The 14029-nt window shown below is 50.1% G+C and overlaps 3 protein-coding genes across 3 annotated transcripts; all 3 read left to right on the forward strand.

Moving 5' to 3' along the window:
• Positions 1 to 6557: 6557 nt before the first annotated feature.
• On the forward strand, positions 6558 to 9791 carry LOC129604998 (uncharacterized). The gene is made up of 2 exons (XM_055513934.1): positions 6558 to 7795; positions 8323 to 9791. The coding sequence occupies exon 2, from the start codon at positions 8325 to 8327 to the stop codon at positions 9249 to 9251; it is 927 nt and encodes a 308-aa protein (XP_055369909.1). The 5' UTR covers positions 6558 to 7795; positions 8323 to 8324; the 3' UTR covers positions 9252 to 9791.
• Positions 9792 to 9914: 123 nt separating this feature from the next.
• On the forward strand, positions 9915 to 11860 carry LOC129603146 (uncharacterized). Its single transcript, XM_055503132.1, has 6 exons — positions 9915 to 10396; positions 10483 to 10557; positions 10740 to 11143; positions 11246 to 11370; positions 11434 to 11543; positions 11855 to 11860. The coding sequence occupies exons 1-6, from the start codon at positions 10337 to 10339 to the stop codon at positions 11858 to 11860; spliced, it is 780 nt and encodes a 259-aa protein (XP_055359107.1). The 5' UTR covers positions 9915 to 10336.
• Positions 11861 to 12655: 795 nt separating this feature from the next.
• Positions 12656 to 14029, forward strand: LOC114843846 (uncharacterized). The gene is made up of 2 exons (XM_041068183.2): positions 12656 to 13047; positions 13182 to 14029. Exons 1-2 carry the CDS (start codon positions 12912 to 12914, stop codon positions 14021 to 14023), a joined length of 978 nt encoding a protein of 325 aa, XP_040924117.2. The 5' UTR covers positions 12656 to 12911; the 3' UTR covers positions 14024 to 14029.

Consider the following 14029-nt stretch of genomic DNA (forward strand, 5'->3'; position numbering starts at 1 on the left):
CCGTGTTGCCTCTTTGTTAGAAATGAGAACTCCACAGGTCATCATTACACATAACAATGAGGTAAGGTGACTGCAGCAGACAAAGTGACTGAGATATTAAATTAACTGGTGCAATTGCCCTGGAGATGTAGTATGTGGCAGTGTGGTGGAAATGTGCACCATCTTATAATTGTTCATTGTGAAGTTTGACAGCAGGAAGGAAAGACCTGCGGAATCTCTCCTTCCTACAGCGAGGACAGGACCCGGTGCAGGACCCGGTCCAGACCAGGCTCCACCTGTCACGGCCTCAGTCATGTGAGGTGACACTCATCAACTTTCTGAACAGCGTGGGTTCTGCAGTGGTGAAGCCCAGTCAATGTACTGGTGCAGTGCATTGACTGCAGCACACACATCACATCATGTCTGGGTCCATCAGGCGTCTGCAGTCTGTCCACTGACATGTGGCTGCTGCAGTCAAGTCCAGCTGCTGCTTGTGCACAGACTGGAACAAGGATAATGCTTCAACACACTTCATCAACAAACACGCTTTAATAAATACTCACATTAGTCAGTAGCCTGAATAAACAAATACTTTAGCAGAATAATCGTGCTGATTTATTTGGACACATTAGTTGGACGTATACAGTGACGGATGCAGAGGTGTGAGGATGAAAACGCACAAACAAAAGCAGCGCCCGGTTCCAGCTTTAGAGACAGACTTCAGCCGTTCCCACGGCAGCAGGCCAGTTCCTCTGCTCTTTGCAGGAAGAGCAGCGGTAGAAGCAGGTTACTGGGCAGCGCCGCTATGTAGCCGCACGTCAGCACCACGCAGCCGTCCTCGTAGCTCAGCAGCCCGGACTTCTCCAGCGACAGCGACAGCAGCAGCCCCACGACGTTCAGCCACAGCACCGCTGCTATGGCCAGGACGGTGTCAAAGGCCCTGCGCCTCGACGGGCCGGGCCGCACCAGAACACAGAGCGCCGACAGGCTGCAGAAAGACACCACCAGCAGGGAGAAGGCCAGCAGGCAGTAAAAGGGCACGGCTGGGAGGTCCGGGTAGTAAACGGCCGTCAGGCCCGTCCAGCACCCGCACAGCAGCCACACGCAGCCGGCGCTGGTGTTCCGGATCCTCACGGCCCAGAAGCGCCTCAGCCCCCGGTAGGTGACGGGGTGCACCACCGCCAGGTAGCACTCCACGCACGTCAGCACGTGGAACAAGGTCTGTCCACACAAGATGTTACACGTAGCATAAAAGCCCAACAGCTCCAACCAGCGCAGGCCGAGACGAGCGCCGCTGAAATGAACAGCGAGGCCCAGAACGAACAGCAGCTCCATGACGGCCAGGTGGAGGGCGAAGACGTCAGCGTGGCTGCTGGAGGCGGAGCAGCCCTGCCGCCGGCGGCGCCGCAGGCCCAGGAGGAGGATGAGGAGCGAGAGAGGGAGCAGCAGGACGACGCGGGTGGAGATGAAGGCCACGCTGAGCTCAGATCCAAATGTGATGTTGGTGCAGCGGTAAGTGATGGAGGACAAGGATGAGTTGGCCATGTCACTGGGAGCACAGGTAGCACTGGGAACACTGGGCCTGAGGCACGAACCTCTGGGTTACAGCGGATCCAAGTAAACGGCAGCAGTGAAGAGTTGGGCCGACAGCCTGATTCTGCCCAGCGGGCGGTGGTTCGGGTCCGTTGGACCAGGCTGTGAGGCGTCGGCCGCTTCCTGCTGCTCTGTCTGCCTGAAGTCTCTGTCTGACAGAAGCCGCCTTTTATCAGGCGCAGCAGCATCCACACTGGAACGCTTCTCATGCTTAAACAATTAACATCAATTACACGAGTCGTCTTTCACGCTCGGCATGTTTTTCCTTCAGATTTGCATTTGTCATTGTGTGGACTTCACCTCTCTGTGACACCATTCAAATAAGATGCAAAGAAAGAAGCCGATCCAGGTGCATTAGACTTCCACTGTGTCCACAGCCAAGCTTCACTTTGAGCCCAGATTCATTCAGAGCGGCTGATTAGTTTAGTTAGTTAATGGACTCCATAGGGAGCCCACATGGTGATCAGCTGATCTGGCACCATTACACATGAAGACACAAGAAGACGCCACAAACAGGCCACTGAACCTTCAGCATGAATGGAAGGAACATCTAAGGCTGTCTGACCATCTAGAAGGAGGCAACACACACACGCACGCACACATGCACACACATACGCACACACACACACACACACTTACACACACACACACACACGTGCCCCCGCCCCCCCCCCCCCACACACACACACACGTGCCCACACACACTCACTCACACACACACTCACACGTGCACACACACACACACACACACACACTCTCACACACACACACACACACACGGTGAAGCATCAGCTTCATTGTTAGGAGGTCAAAGGTCTCACTAGTCCCAGCAGTCTCTCCCCAAACCCTGAGACCGGACTCACATCTGCTAATATGGTGCTGTACGTAGCGAAGCCTGTGGTTCATCATCACTGAACAAATAGATGATGATCGACGTCCATGTGTCCCAGCAGTCACATGCACGGATGCTCTTAATGACATCTAGGCTGAGGTGATGACTGGGGAACACATGGGTCAGACCACAGCTTCTCATCAGTTTGCTGCCTGTACATGCTCTTCTCTCCCATCAGACCTGGTCGGGGCGCTGGACCAGTCTGAGCCCGGTTCTGCTGGAGGTGTTCCATTAAAGGGCCGAGTTCTGCTCAGGATTCGCTGCATTCTCTACACAGCATCTGCAGGTGCGCTGTGTTGGTCATTACAGTCCGTGGAGCTGGAGTCGGTCTCTGCATTAAACTAGAAGATGCTTCTGATGTTCGAGCTGCTTCGCTTACAATGGATGACATCATGAACATCAGGAGGTTAAAGGTCAGTGGTTGAGTAATGAAATAGCTTCAAGTGGCACTGATGCAGGTTATTAAGCGACAAATGCAGAGCAGAACTAATACACAACAAAGAATAAGTTGGAAACATTTTCAGGTTCATTGCTTTTATTAACAAAGAAATGAAACACAAACAGATGTGTTCAGAGTCAAACCTTATAATGTAACAATAAAGTTTATGTAACAAAAATTAATAATGATAATTGATAATAATAAATATCATATTGATCTTCATCTTGAGGATAAAGAGGACCTCAGCTTTTTTTGTACTGCGTCAAACAAATGATTGCTTTTGTTTGTATGATGTAAATGATGTCATCCATCATTTTTCCAAAGAGGTCGACTCAGGTTGATCCACCATAAATCACCCACTTACAGAAACCAGCTAATCATGGTGTGCAGACCCAGATCTGCTGCAGGGCTCCACCGCACCAACTGCAGCGGCGGCAGCGCAGCGTCCTGCTTTGTGTAGAACCAGCAGAGGTAAAACTAGGCTGCTGGGCAGCGTAGCAAACTTCCCCAGCACCAGCATCACACGTTCCCCCATGAACGTCAGCGTGTGTGAGCTGTTCAGAGCCACGGCGCCGCTGTGATCGCAGCGATGGCGCCCAACACTCTCCGCTTGAACGCTCCGACCCGGACCCTCTCTCTGCCCACGAACCCCGGTGCCGGACCAGAGCCCACAGCACAGACAGGCTGCAGAACCACACCACCAGCAGAGCCAGGGCCAACACGCTGAGGAACGGCACGAAGGCCATGTCGGGGTAGAACCACACCAGAACCAACTAGCCCCAGTATGGCAGCCAAACACAGCCGAGCTCAGGTTCCTGATCCACACGCCAAAGTAGCAGAGCGCCCCCAGAGCCAAGAGGAGCTCCATGGCAGTGGAGTGGAAGGTCAGCACGTCAGAGTGGCTGCTGGCCGAGGAGCCCCGGCACCGCCGGAGGCCCAGGTACAGGACCACGAGGCTCAGAGGAGCCAGCAGGCATCTGGAGCCCATAAAGCAGCAGTAATGACGGAACCGGCGGTGGTTTCGGGGCAGTGCTGAGGCTGGACGGAGGAGTTGGTGGCCATGACGCTCTGCGAGGGGAACACGACCTCACGAACAGGAAGTCGCTGCGGCTGGAGTTGGTTTGTTAGACATGAAGACTGATAATCGTCTCTACACCCAGGTCCCTGCTGGACCTTATTGCCGCCTGCTTGTCCTCTCAGCATCTGATTAGCCTCTCTGAGCTGCTGCTCCATCAGCGTCTGTCACTGGAATTAGAGCTTTTTGCATAAGGTCAAACAAACAGAGGATTTGACTGGACTGAGTAAATAGAGTTGATTAAAGTGGTGAGAGACTTTATGTTTATTGAGTAGTCCCACCTCTGTAGCCATGAAGTCCTTTGAGCGCCTCGTCCTCTCCTGCCTCAGAGACATCATAGAACCCCTCCTGGACCCCCTGCTGTTGAACTACAGAGCCAACAGATCAGTAGATGATGCTGTAAACATGGCCCTCAACTTCATCCTCCAGAATCTGGACTTTCCAGGATCCTACGCCAGAAACCTGTTTGTAGACTTCAACTCTGCCTTCAACACAATAGTTCAATCCCTGCTCCATTAAACTCTCCCAGCTGAATGTGCCTGACTCCACCTGCAGGTGGATCACAGTCACTTCCACACACAGACAGAGAGCAGTATGTGAGGCTGAGGAAGCTTGTCTCTGATACCCGGACCACCAGCACCGGATCCCCCTAAGGCTTTGTCCTTTCACCCCTGTTATTCTCCCTGTACACAAACAGCTGCACATCTGGACACCAGTCTGTCAAACTGAAGTTTGCTGACGACACCACCCTCATCGGCCTCATCTCTGTTGGTGATGAGTCGCTACAGGAGTGAGATCAGTCTGGTGTCATGGTGCAGCGCTAACAACCTGGAGCTCAATGCTCTGAAGACAGTGGAGATGACAGTGGACTTCAGGAAGCCCCCCCCCCCCCCCCCCCCCCCCCCCATGTCATCCTCTGTGACACCCTGGTGACCTCTGTGGAATCCGTCCACTTCCTGGGGAGCAGAAAATCAGCTCCATCAAGAAGAAGAAGCTCAGCAGAGGATGGACTTCCTGAAGCAGCTGAAGAAGTCCCACCTCCCTGTAAAGACGTTGGTGAACATCTACACTGCCATCATTGAATCCATCCTCACGTCCTCCATCACAGTCTGTTGTGCCCAGCGGCTGCCACTTCCCGTCTCTCCAGGAACCAGAGCCGCAGCCAGGATTGTAGCCGACCCCTCCCACCCAGGACATGAAGACGTTCCCTCTGACAAGAGGCTCCGGTCCATCAGGACCAGGACCTGGTGCCACAAAAACAGCTTCTTCCCAACTGCATTCAGTCTATTGAACTGCTCTCTTTTCAGCACTCACCTCCAGTAGCTTTGCATAGGTTTAACATTTCACGACAGAACTCTGATGGAATCAGTGTTTAAACACTGAATTTATGATGAAAAAAAATACCCCAGCAAAAGTGATGGTGTTCTAGGGTTAAACCATCGCTGGCCAGTGCTTTTGTGGACTTAATATTGAAAGAAATACACACCAGGTCAGATGACTGAGCTGTTTTATTGTACATTCATGTTCATGCTTCATGCCTCAGATTATGACTGTACTGGGTCTGTACATTAGGAAAGGTTCATTAAAAACGGTGGAACGACTACTCAGCAGTGGCTTCTACAGAGTGGTGATTCTACTCAACAATGACTTCTACTGAGCAGTGATTCTACTCAGCGAGGCTTTTATTCAGCGATGATTCTACTCAGTGGTTGCTTCTACCCAGGTGGCTTCTACTTTGCGTTGCCTTCTTTTCACCGGTGGCTTCTACTTAGTGGTGATTCTACTCAGTTCTGATTTTACTCAGCAGTGATTCTACTTTGCGTTGGCTTCTATTCAACTGCGGCTTCTACTCAACGGTGGCTTCCATTCAGTTGTGATTCTCCTCAGCGGCAGTGACAGAGCCGTTTTCCAGCTCGTTGCAGATAGAGCACAGGTAGAACTGAGCTGCTGGGCAGATTCAGCCAGTACGCACAGATCACCACCAGAGTGCCGTCTGTGTTGTTCAGCACACGGAAGCTGATCAGACCAAAGCTGACCAGATACCCCACGAAGCACAGCACCTGCATTCCCAGGATGGTTGCGACCGTGCAGAGAGCTCTGCGCTTGCTCGGGTCAACCTGAGCCCCGTCCCGGCCCACATCCCCCGGACCCGGACGAACCAGGACACAGAGGACGGACAGGCTGCAGAACGCCACCGCCACCAGGGAGGGGCCAAAAAAGCACATGTACGGCACGTAGGACACGCTAGGCGATGCCATGGTCGCACCCACGCCTCCCACGCACAGCAGCCAAACGCACCCGATGCTGGCGTTCCTGATCCGGACCCCCCCTGACCGCCTCAGACCCAGGTAGACGACCGGGTGAACAACGGCCAGGTAGCGCTCTGCACAGGTCAGGACATGGAAGGAGGGTTCTCCAGGAATGGAGAGGGAACACAACGCGGCCCCCACTGAGCGCACGTAGAGCCAGCCAGAGTAGAAGCCCCCATAGTAACAGGCAGCCCCCAACACGTAGAGCAGCTCCAACGCCGCCGAGTGGAAGGTGAAGACGTCGGCGTGGCTGCAGCGCCGCCGCCGCCGCCACTGCTGCTGGCCCAGGTAGAGGACGAGGAGGCAGGGAGGGACCAGTAGCAGCAGCTTGGTGGCGATGAAGGACAAGAGGTGTGGCTGTACTGATAGTGAGAGGAGGGAGGTGGCGTTGACCGCCATCTGAGCTCACTGTTGGACAGAGAAGAACAAGGGGAAAGTGGAAAGAGTTGAGAGAACAAAGGATTACACAATCATAAGAACCAAACCATTTACCTACAGTAGGAAGGAGTTTCAGAAAATGCTGAGTCAGCTCTAGTATCTACTGGAAACCCGATGCACCTGAGAGCTCTCACCAGGTTCCTCCTGCTTCGGTTTCTGGACGTCCAAACACAGAGAGCCTCAGCCTGATTGGAGTCAGTGGACTGTTTGACTCTACTCGTCATCTGCTCTGTGTGACTCTGTTAGTGGCCACTGGTCTTGTTAATCTCGCTGTCCGGCAGCAGCTCGACTCCTTTGCATAGTTTTATTTTGTCACTCCATCCTTCCAATGTAACAGGCAAATGAGTCTTTAAGTAACAGATGCACTGTAGGAAATGTTTTCCATGTTGTGTTGTTGGTGTTGTTTTATGCTGCTGCTTATAAATACACAGTGAATACAACTCTGAATGAAATAATTAAGAAAAGAAACATGTACAAAACCACCGGAGCGTGTTGATAATCCTGAAGCAATCTAGTGATTTGTCATTGAATTATTAAAAACACAAGCAGCCAGTACAAGATGTCCCAAAAAGCTCAGCAGCAGAACTCCCAGTGGCTGTGATGGTGTAGAGAGCTCAACCTGAACCCCAGACCTGGACCCAGATGGACCCAGACCAGGCCAAAGCACACGTATGTCAGACAGGATGCAAAACTTCTACATGAGCAACGCTGATAGTGTCCAGTTCCAGTCGGAGCCCAGGATGATTAGTTGCAGATGTTTGGGTCCACTGGAACGTGGCTCCCAGCTTTTAAAGCTTTTAAAGCATGTTTGTGACTGTAGTGTTCTCACCCTGATTAACGTCTGCTGCTTCAGTGTCTTAATTTTTTCCCAATGTCCAAAGTGCCATCATGAACTGTCACTGAGTGTGTCAAATAGTGTGATAGAAGAGTGTGTTAGAAGAGAAAAGAGTGTGTTAAAATATACAATGTCTACAGATGCTGGGAGTTGGGTTCTGGTGACGCTGATCCAGATCGTGTTTCCCTGTTCTCCCCTCCCGTCTCCTGCGGTGTTCCCCAGGGCTCCGCTCTAGGTCCTGTCCATTTCGTTTCCTTTCATCTTTACAGTTCTGGCCTCCAGTTCATATAATGATTGATTCAGTTTCTAAGGCTTTAAATGGTCTCACCTCAGCTGCAGTAACACAAATCTGCAGGATTCTTGCTTGAGCCTTTTTGTACGTATTCGAACGTCAAGGTTCACACATTTTAGGCGATAAGATGTTTTCCTCTTTAACTGATGATGAACAGCTGTGTTCGATGAAACCACCATGAGTAAACAGTGTCACTGGCCTAGTGATGAAGTTGCTGGTTTAACTCCAGTGGTAATGCTAAACTTGATTAATCTAAAATGAGCGTGGTTCATTCAATCATTATTTGTTTTACAATATGCAGAAGGTCTCCTATAACTGAATGAAAAGCCCTTCATCCCACATTCACTTCTGAGGCAGAGATCTACAGTAACCGTGACTCTGCTGCTGAGGTGGGATTTAATATTAACTAAATAAAACTCTGTCACGGCATCTTGAATGACACTTTACTCTTTTATCTTTACATCTAACAGACATGTCGTCGTTTAACTCTTCCAACTCCTCACCGGATCCTATTTTCACGTGCACCAACTTCAAAACGACCATGTTCGTCTTCAGCTCCTTCGTCTTCAGCTACGTCCTCTTCCTCCCGCTCTTCTTCTTCATCATCTTTCTGGCCGTCCGGCAGTGGAGGGAGCAGCGCCGCAGGTCGACGGCAGCGAGGACGAGCCATTCCGACTTCTTCACCTACAACGTGGTGGTGCTGGAGCTCATTAATATTTGGGGGTATTGCCTTTGTATTATTGGAATCTACAGCCGCGGCCAAACACTGCAGCTCACTGGAACATGCATTTGCTCGATCACCGCACCAGCACAGAACCTGCTCCACCTGCTCACCTGTGTGGAGCGGTACCTGGCTGTGATTCAGCCCATCACGTACCTGAGTCTGAAACAGGCCTCTGGGCTCAGGCTGAGGAACGCCAGCGCTGCCTGTGTCTGGCTGCTGTGTGCTGGTCTGATGGGTCCCAATTTGTTTAACAAAGAATTTCTGGGATTTGCAACTTTATGTATCTTGCTTTTCTCCCTGACTCTCGTATCCTTCTGCAGCTTCTCTGTTCTCTGTGTTTTGCACCAGTCGGGACCAGGACGGGTCAGCAGAGACAGGAAGCAGGTCGATCAGACCAGGCAGAGGGCCTTTAACACCATTGCTGCCATAATGCTAGCGCAGTGCTGTAAGTTTGTGGGAAACCTGGTTTCCGCTGGTGTGTTTAGTTCGCCTGTGTCCACCATCACAGACTGTGTAGTAGGAATATCTGCACTGTGGCTGGGCTTTCCCTGCAGCCTGGTGCTGCCGCTGCTGTACCTGCAAAGAGCTGGAAGACTGCCAGGCTGCAAAACAGCACGAAGTCAAGATGAAGTTCAGATTGGAAAAATACAAAGTAGTTTCACTGATGAGAAGTAACATAAGCAGTAAATATATGAAACATAATAACAGTATAGACGTCTGAGTTAGAATCTGTGCTCTGAAACCAAGAACTAAGATGTTTGTATCTAACAGCATGTGTGTGATACCACATTAGTAGTACAGGAGGCCAGAAGGTACTACGGACAATGCTGCTCTGAATGTACAGGTGATTTGATTGATTTAGTGAGTTGTGTTGTATTCTATCCATGTACATTAATAATGTTAATGTCTGTCCTATAAAGTCCTTGTTTAGTAAATGTCCCAGATGTGGATGGTTGGTAAACGGGACGCATCCTGTTCTAGCGGGTGTGACAGCTGATGTTGAGCTCCAGCACAGAACAGCAGCTGCTGATGGCACCAGGTGTGTCCTTGAGCAAGGCACCTCACGCCCGTTCCCTGACACCGCAGTGTGGCAGCTCTCTGCTCCCCAGGGGATGGGTTAAATCCCACTGTGGGACAATTAGAAGAAAGATTATTATTCATTATATCCTGAATGTGATTCAGTAAACTGAGTGATTTAACATTTGAAGCTGTAGGTGTTTCCTTCAGCAAAATGAAAGTTTATGTTCAATAAAGTTCAATAGCTTAATGTCATCTTTGTCATTTTAATGTTTCTGTTGATACTTGTGCGACGTGTGTGTCTGTCAGTGGAGTGAAAGAGTTGTGCATCACCTCAGGACCATCACAACCCAAAGCCTGAGCTGATCCTTGTTGTCACATGGTCTCATCTCACCTGCTTCATTACAGACACAGCAGTCCGTTACTCCACTAATGGAGGTCCTCCTGCTGTTTTAACGGCTGGAATCTGAGTTTCTAACTCTCTCTTCACTTCACTCCAAGCGTCTCTACAATGAGTTGTTGCTGCATCAGCTCTAGTTTCAGTCCAGCAGGAGGCAGTCTGGTGTTCAGACAACCACTCATAAAGGCACAGAGTAACAAACACATGAAACAGACGGTTCAGCTTTTTTTCTTAGAGACATTCAAATGTTAGTTATTGGAGCTTTAACTGTACTTGTGTGGGATGTGTCCCTGAAGGCATCGTGCTGGTGTTTCTCTTTAGGCTCTCGTACCCGACACGTCTGATGAGCGTCACTGTTGTGACCTTTGCATCTCTGTGGTTCCAGTGTGCAGCTGCCGTTCAGGTCCATTGATGCAAAAACACATTCTCAGTGTTGGCACAAAGCAGCATTTATGGACTTTACAATATGCAAATGACTTGTGCTTCTAGCTGCGACTTCATCACAGCCACTTGTTCAGACTGGTACCAGTGGACCGTGGGCTGAGGACAGAACCAGCAGTCCGGGTGAGTTCTAAGCATCGGTGCTTCCTCTGGTCATTTTTTTAGATGTTGTTTCATTTGATATTATTTATTTACAGTATGTGTGATCCAGTGAATTTTAAAATGAAGAGGGCAAAAGTAAAGTTTAACAATGTGGTGGATTGACGTAGTTCAGAGTTACAGTAAAACCAGTCTTTTCTTTACAGACCATGACTTTCAACGCCTCCACCTCCTCGTTGCTTCCTCCTTTCCTCATTTGCTTCAGCGCTAGAACAGGCTTTCTCCTCTTCAGCTCCTTCGTCTTCAGCTACGTCCTCTTCCTCCCGCTCTTCTTCTTCATCATCTTTCTGGCCGTCCGGCAGTGGAGGGAGCAGCGCCGCAGGTCGACGGCAGCGAGGACGACCCACTCCGACTTCTTCACCTACAACGTGGTGGTGCTGGAGCTCGTGTGTGTGTTGGGGTTTTGCCTTCTTTGTGCTGGTCTCTGCATCGAAGGCCAGATCGTACAACTGGTCGCTGTGTTCTTCATCTCCATCCCCACACCCACACACATTCTGTTCCACCTGCTCACCTGTGTGGAGCGGTACCTGGCTGTGGTTCAGCCCATAAGGTACCTGGCTCAGGTCATTTTAATAATGTTCAACAGTCCATCTGGTCCAATCTACAGTTTGTGTCTTCTGCTTTTCTCCCTGACTCTCGTCTCCTTCTGCAGCTTCTCTGTTCTCTGTGTTTTGCACCAGTCGGGACCAGGACGGGTCAGCAGAGACAGGAAGCAGGTCGATCAGACCAGGCAGAGGGCCTTTAACACCATTGCTGCCATAATGCTAGCGCAGTGCTGTAAGTTTGTGGGAAACCTGGTTAATAGTGTTGTGTTTAATTCGCCTGTGTCGACCCTCACAGACTGTGTGGTAGGAATATCTGCGCTGTGGCTGGGCTTTCCCTGCAGCCTGGTGCTTCGGCTGCTGTACCTGCAAAGAGCTGGGAAACTGCCAGCGCGAAGACTGAAGCAGGTGCAGCAGTCGCACAACAGAGAAGCTCAAAGCGTTGATGTGAAAGTGTCACATCGTTCTGTCAGTGCAGCTGTAACTGTGGATTAGTTTGGTTCTTTGTAGTAATAATACGGTTTCATCATCTCTTATTTTCATTTTACATAAATTAGTACTTTTAGTAAAGTTGACTTTTGACTTGATTTACTCAGATTCAACCAATGACTTGTGTCTCTGACCTGATGTGTTTAATAAACACACAAGTATCAGGTTTGTGTTTGTACCTAATAAAAGGCAACATTTTGATCCGCTGTGATCTGGTTGTAATGTTTCAGGTGTAGACAAAGAAAAGTGCTGTTCAGCTGTTCTGCCCTTGTTTTTCAGCCAAACTATTAATGTGTTCTTTTAAATGGACTTTTAGGGTTTCACATATTTGTTTTAGCTTTTGAGTAAATTATTCCTGCATGTACTAATAAACAAGCACAGATGATGATGATGATGATGATGATGATGATGATGATGATGATGATGATGATGATGATGATGATGATGATGATGATAAAGATGACTCTAATAATAAACTACTTCACATGGACTCAGTCCAGTCCGTCCTAAACCCGGTGCTCCGTCTGTGTCAGAACCACTAACGTATTTAGAGCTGAAAGCTGTAACTAGTGTCTGTCACGTCTGATTGTTTCCTCATGCTCTATTTGACTCTGGTCTTCAAGGAACCATTAGTTCTCATCAAACACTGGAAAAGCATTAAAATATTCAAATAGTTGTTATTTTTGCACAACAAATTGAGTAATAAACACCTGTGTTTTATTATTGATGCTGAAAGGAAATTTGCCTGCTGTGATTCTCAGTCTTCAGCTGCATGAATTGGTTTTGTAATATGCAAAAAAAATTGTGCTTCTGCCAAATGTCCCAGAATGCACCTCACCACCCACAGACTCACCACCTGTTGGTCTTTGGACCACAATAATGGACCAGTTAATTGGCCGGTTGGTTGGTTGGTATCTTTTTGTCACATTTATTTATTTTTATGAATCAGGTAAAACTGAATCAAAAATGAAGATTGACTGTAAATACCTAACTATTAAAAATGTAATAAAACATAAACTAAAAGAGTTTAAATCACCACCCGAACACGTGTGTTTTGTCTTTTCCACCGTACATAGTTAATGTGGATACAGTGACAATGGATGGATATTAATTGTACTGTATCAGTAAGTAGAAAGGCACAATATAAAAGATGGAGTTACATAAAGCAAATGAAAAGGTTTGTTTTATGACCAGATTGTAGTGTTGAAACAAATGGCCATATTTAGCATGAAGCTACAATTTACAATGAATCTGGGCTGAGCAAATTTGCCTGCCGCGTGTTAGCACATGTTAGCGATATGCAAAGAGTTGCAATGCTTTTTACCTGTCAGTGCATGGACTCACCTTGAAGACGCCAGCAGTCAGTCGCAGTCTGAGCGGAGGAAGCTAACGTTGACACAGCTCTGGACCTCGGGTCAAGAAGGTAGGACTTGGCTGTAACGGAGCCAGCGTGAGGGGGCTGCGCTGTGGACCTACGCTAACCTGTAGCATCAGCTGATCTGCACATACGCACTGACACTAACTCCACTCTTTGTTCTTCACCGCTCTAGATGACAGAGATGTCGGCCAACTCCTCCTCCAACTCGTCCTTCAGTTTCTTTCTCAAAACGTGCTTTGATTCCAGAACCACCAACTTCATTTATTTGTCTTTTTCCATGGCCAACATCGCCCTCCTCCTCCCCCTCTTCGTTTACACCCTCGTGCTGGGCCTCCGGCAGAGACGACGTCCGTCCAGTTCAGACTTCTTCACCTACAACGTGCTTGTTCTGGAGCTGCTGGCCATGTTGGGCTCCTGCCTTTACTGCTTCGGTGCCTACGCTCCGGACCCGGTGCTGGCGCTGGTGGGGTCGTCCATCTGCTCCATCACCTCCCCCGCACAGACCCTGTTCCACGTCCTGACCAGCGTGGAGCGCTACCTGGCCGTGGTCCGGCCCGTCACCTACCTGGGCCTGAGACGGGCCGGGGCCCTGAGGGTCCGGAACGCCAGCGCCGGCTGCGTGTGGCTGCTGTGTTGTGCACTAATGGCCTGCTCCATGTACTGGAGCTACGCATTTGCTGCGGTGGCGCTTCTGCTCCTGGTTTCCTCCCTGGCGGTCGTCGCTCTGTCGGGGTTTTCCATCCTGTGCGTCCTGAATGACGGGGGTCCGGGGCAGGTTGGCGGCGCGCGGCGGCGGGCGTGTCACGCTGTCATGGCCGTCATGGCGGCTCTGACGCTGAGGTTGGCCGGGGTCCTGGTCTGCACTGTGGCGTTCTCGTCTCCACAGCTGACGCACGCCGTGTGCGCCCTGGGCGGCGCCGCCGTGTGGCTCACGCTGCCCTGCAGCCTGGTGCTGCCGCTGCTGCTCCTGCAGAGAGCTGGAAAACTGCCCGGCTGCAGACGCAGCACCAGCTCAGGCTGAGGCATC

Source organism: Betta splendens, chromosome 2 (genome assembly GCF_900634795.4).
Source record: "Betta splendens chromosome 2, fBetSpl5.4, whole genome shotgun sequence".
Taxonomy (NCBI): Eukaryota; Metazoa; Chordata; class Actinopteri; order Anabantiformes; family Osphronemidae; genus Betta; species Betta splendens.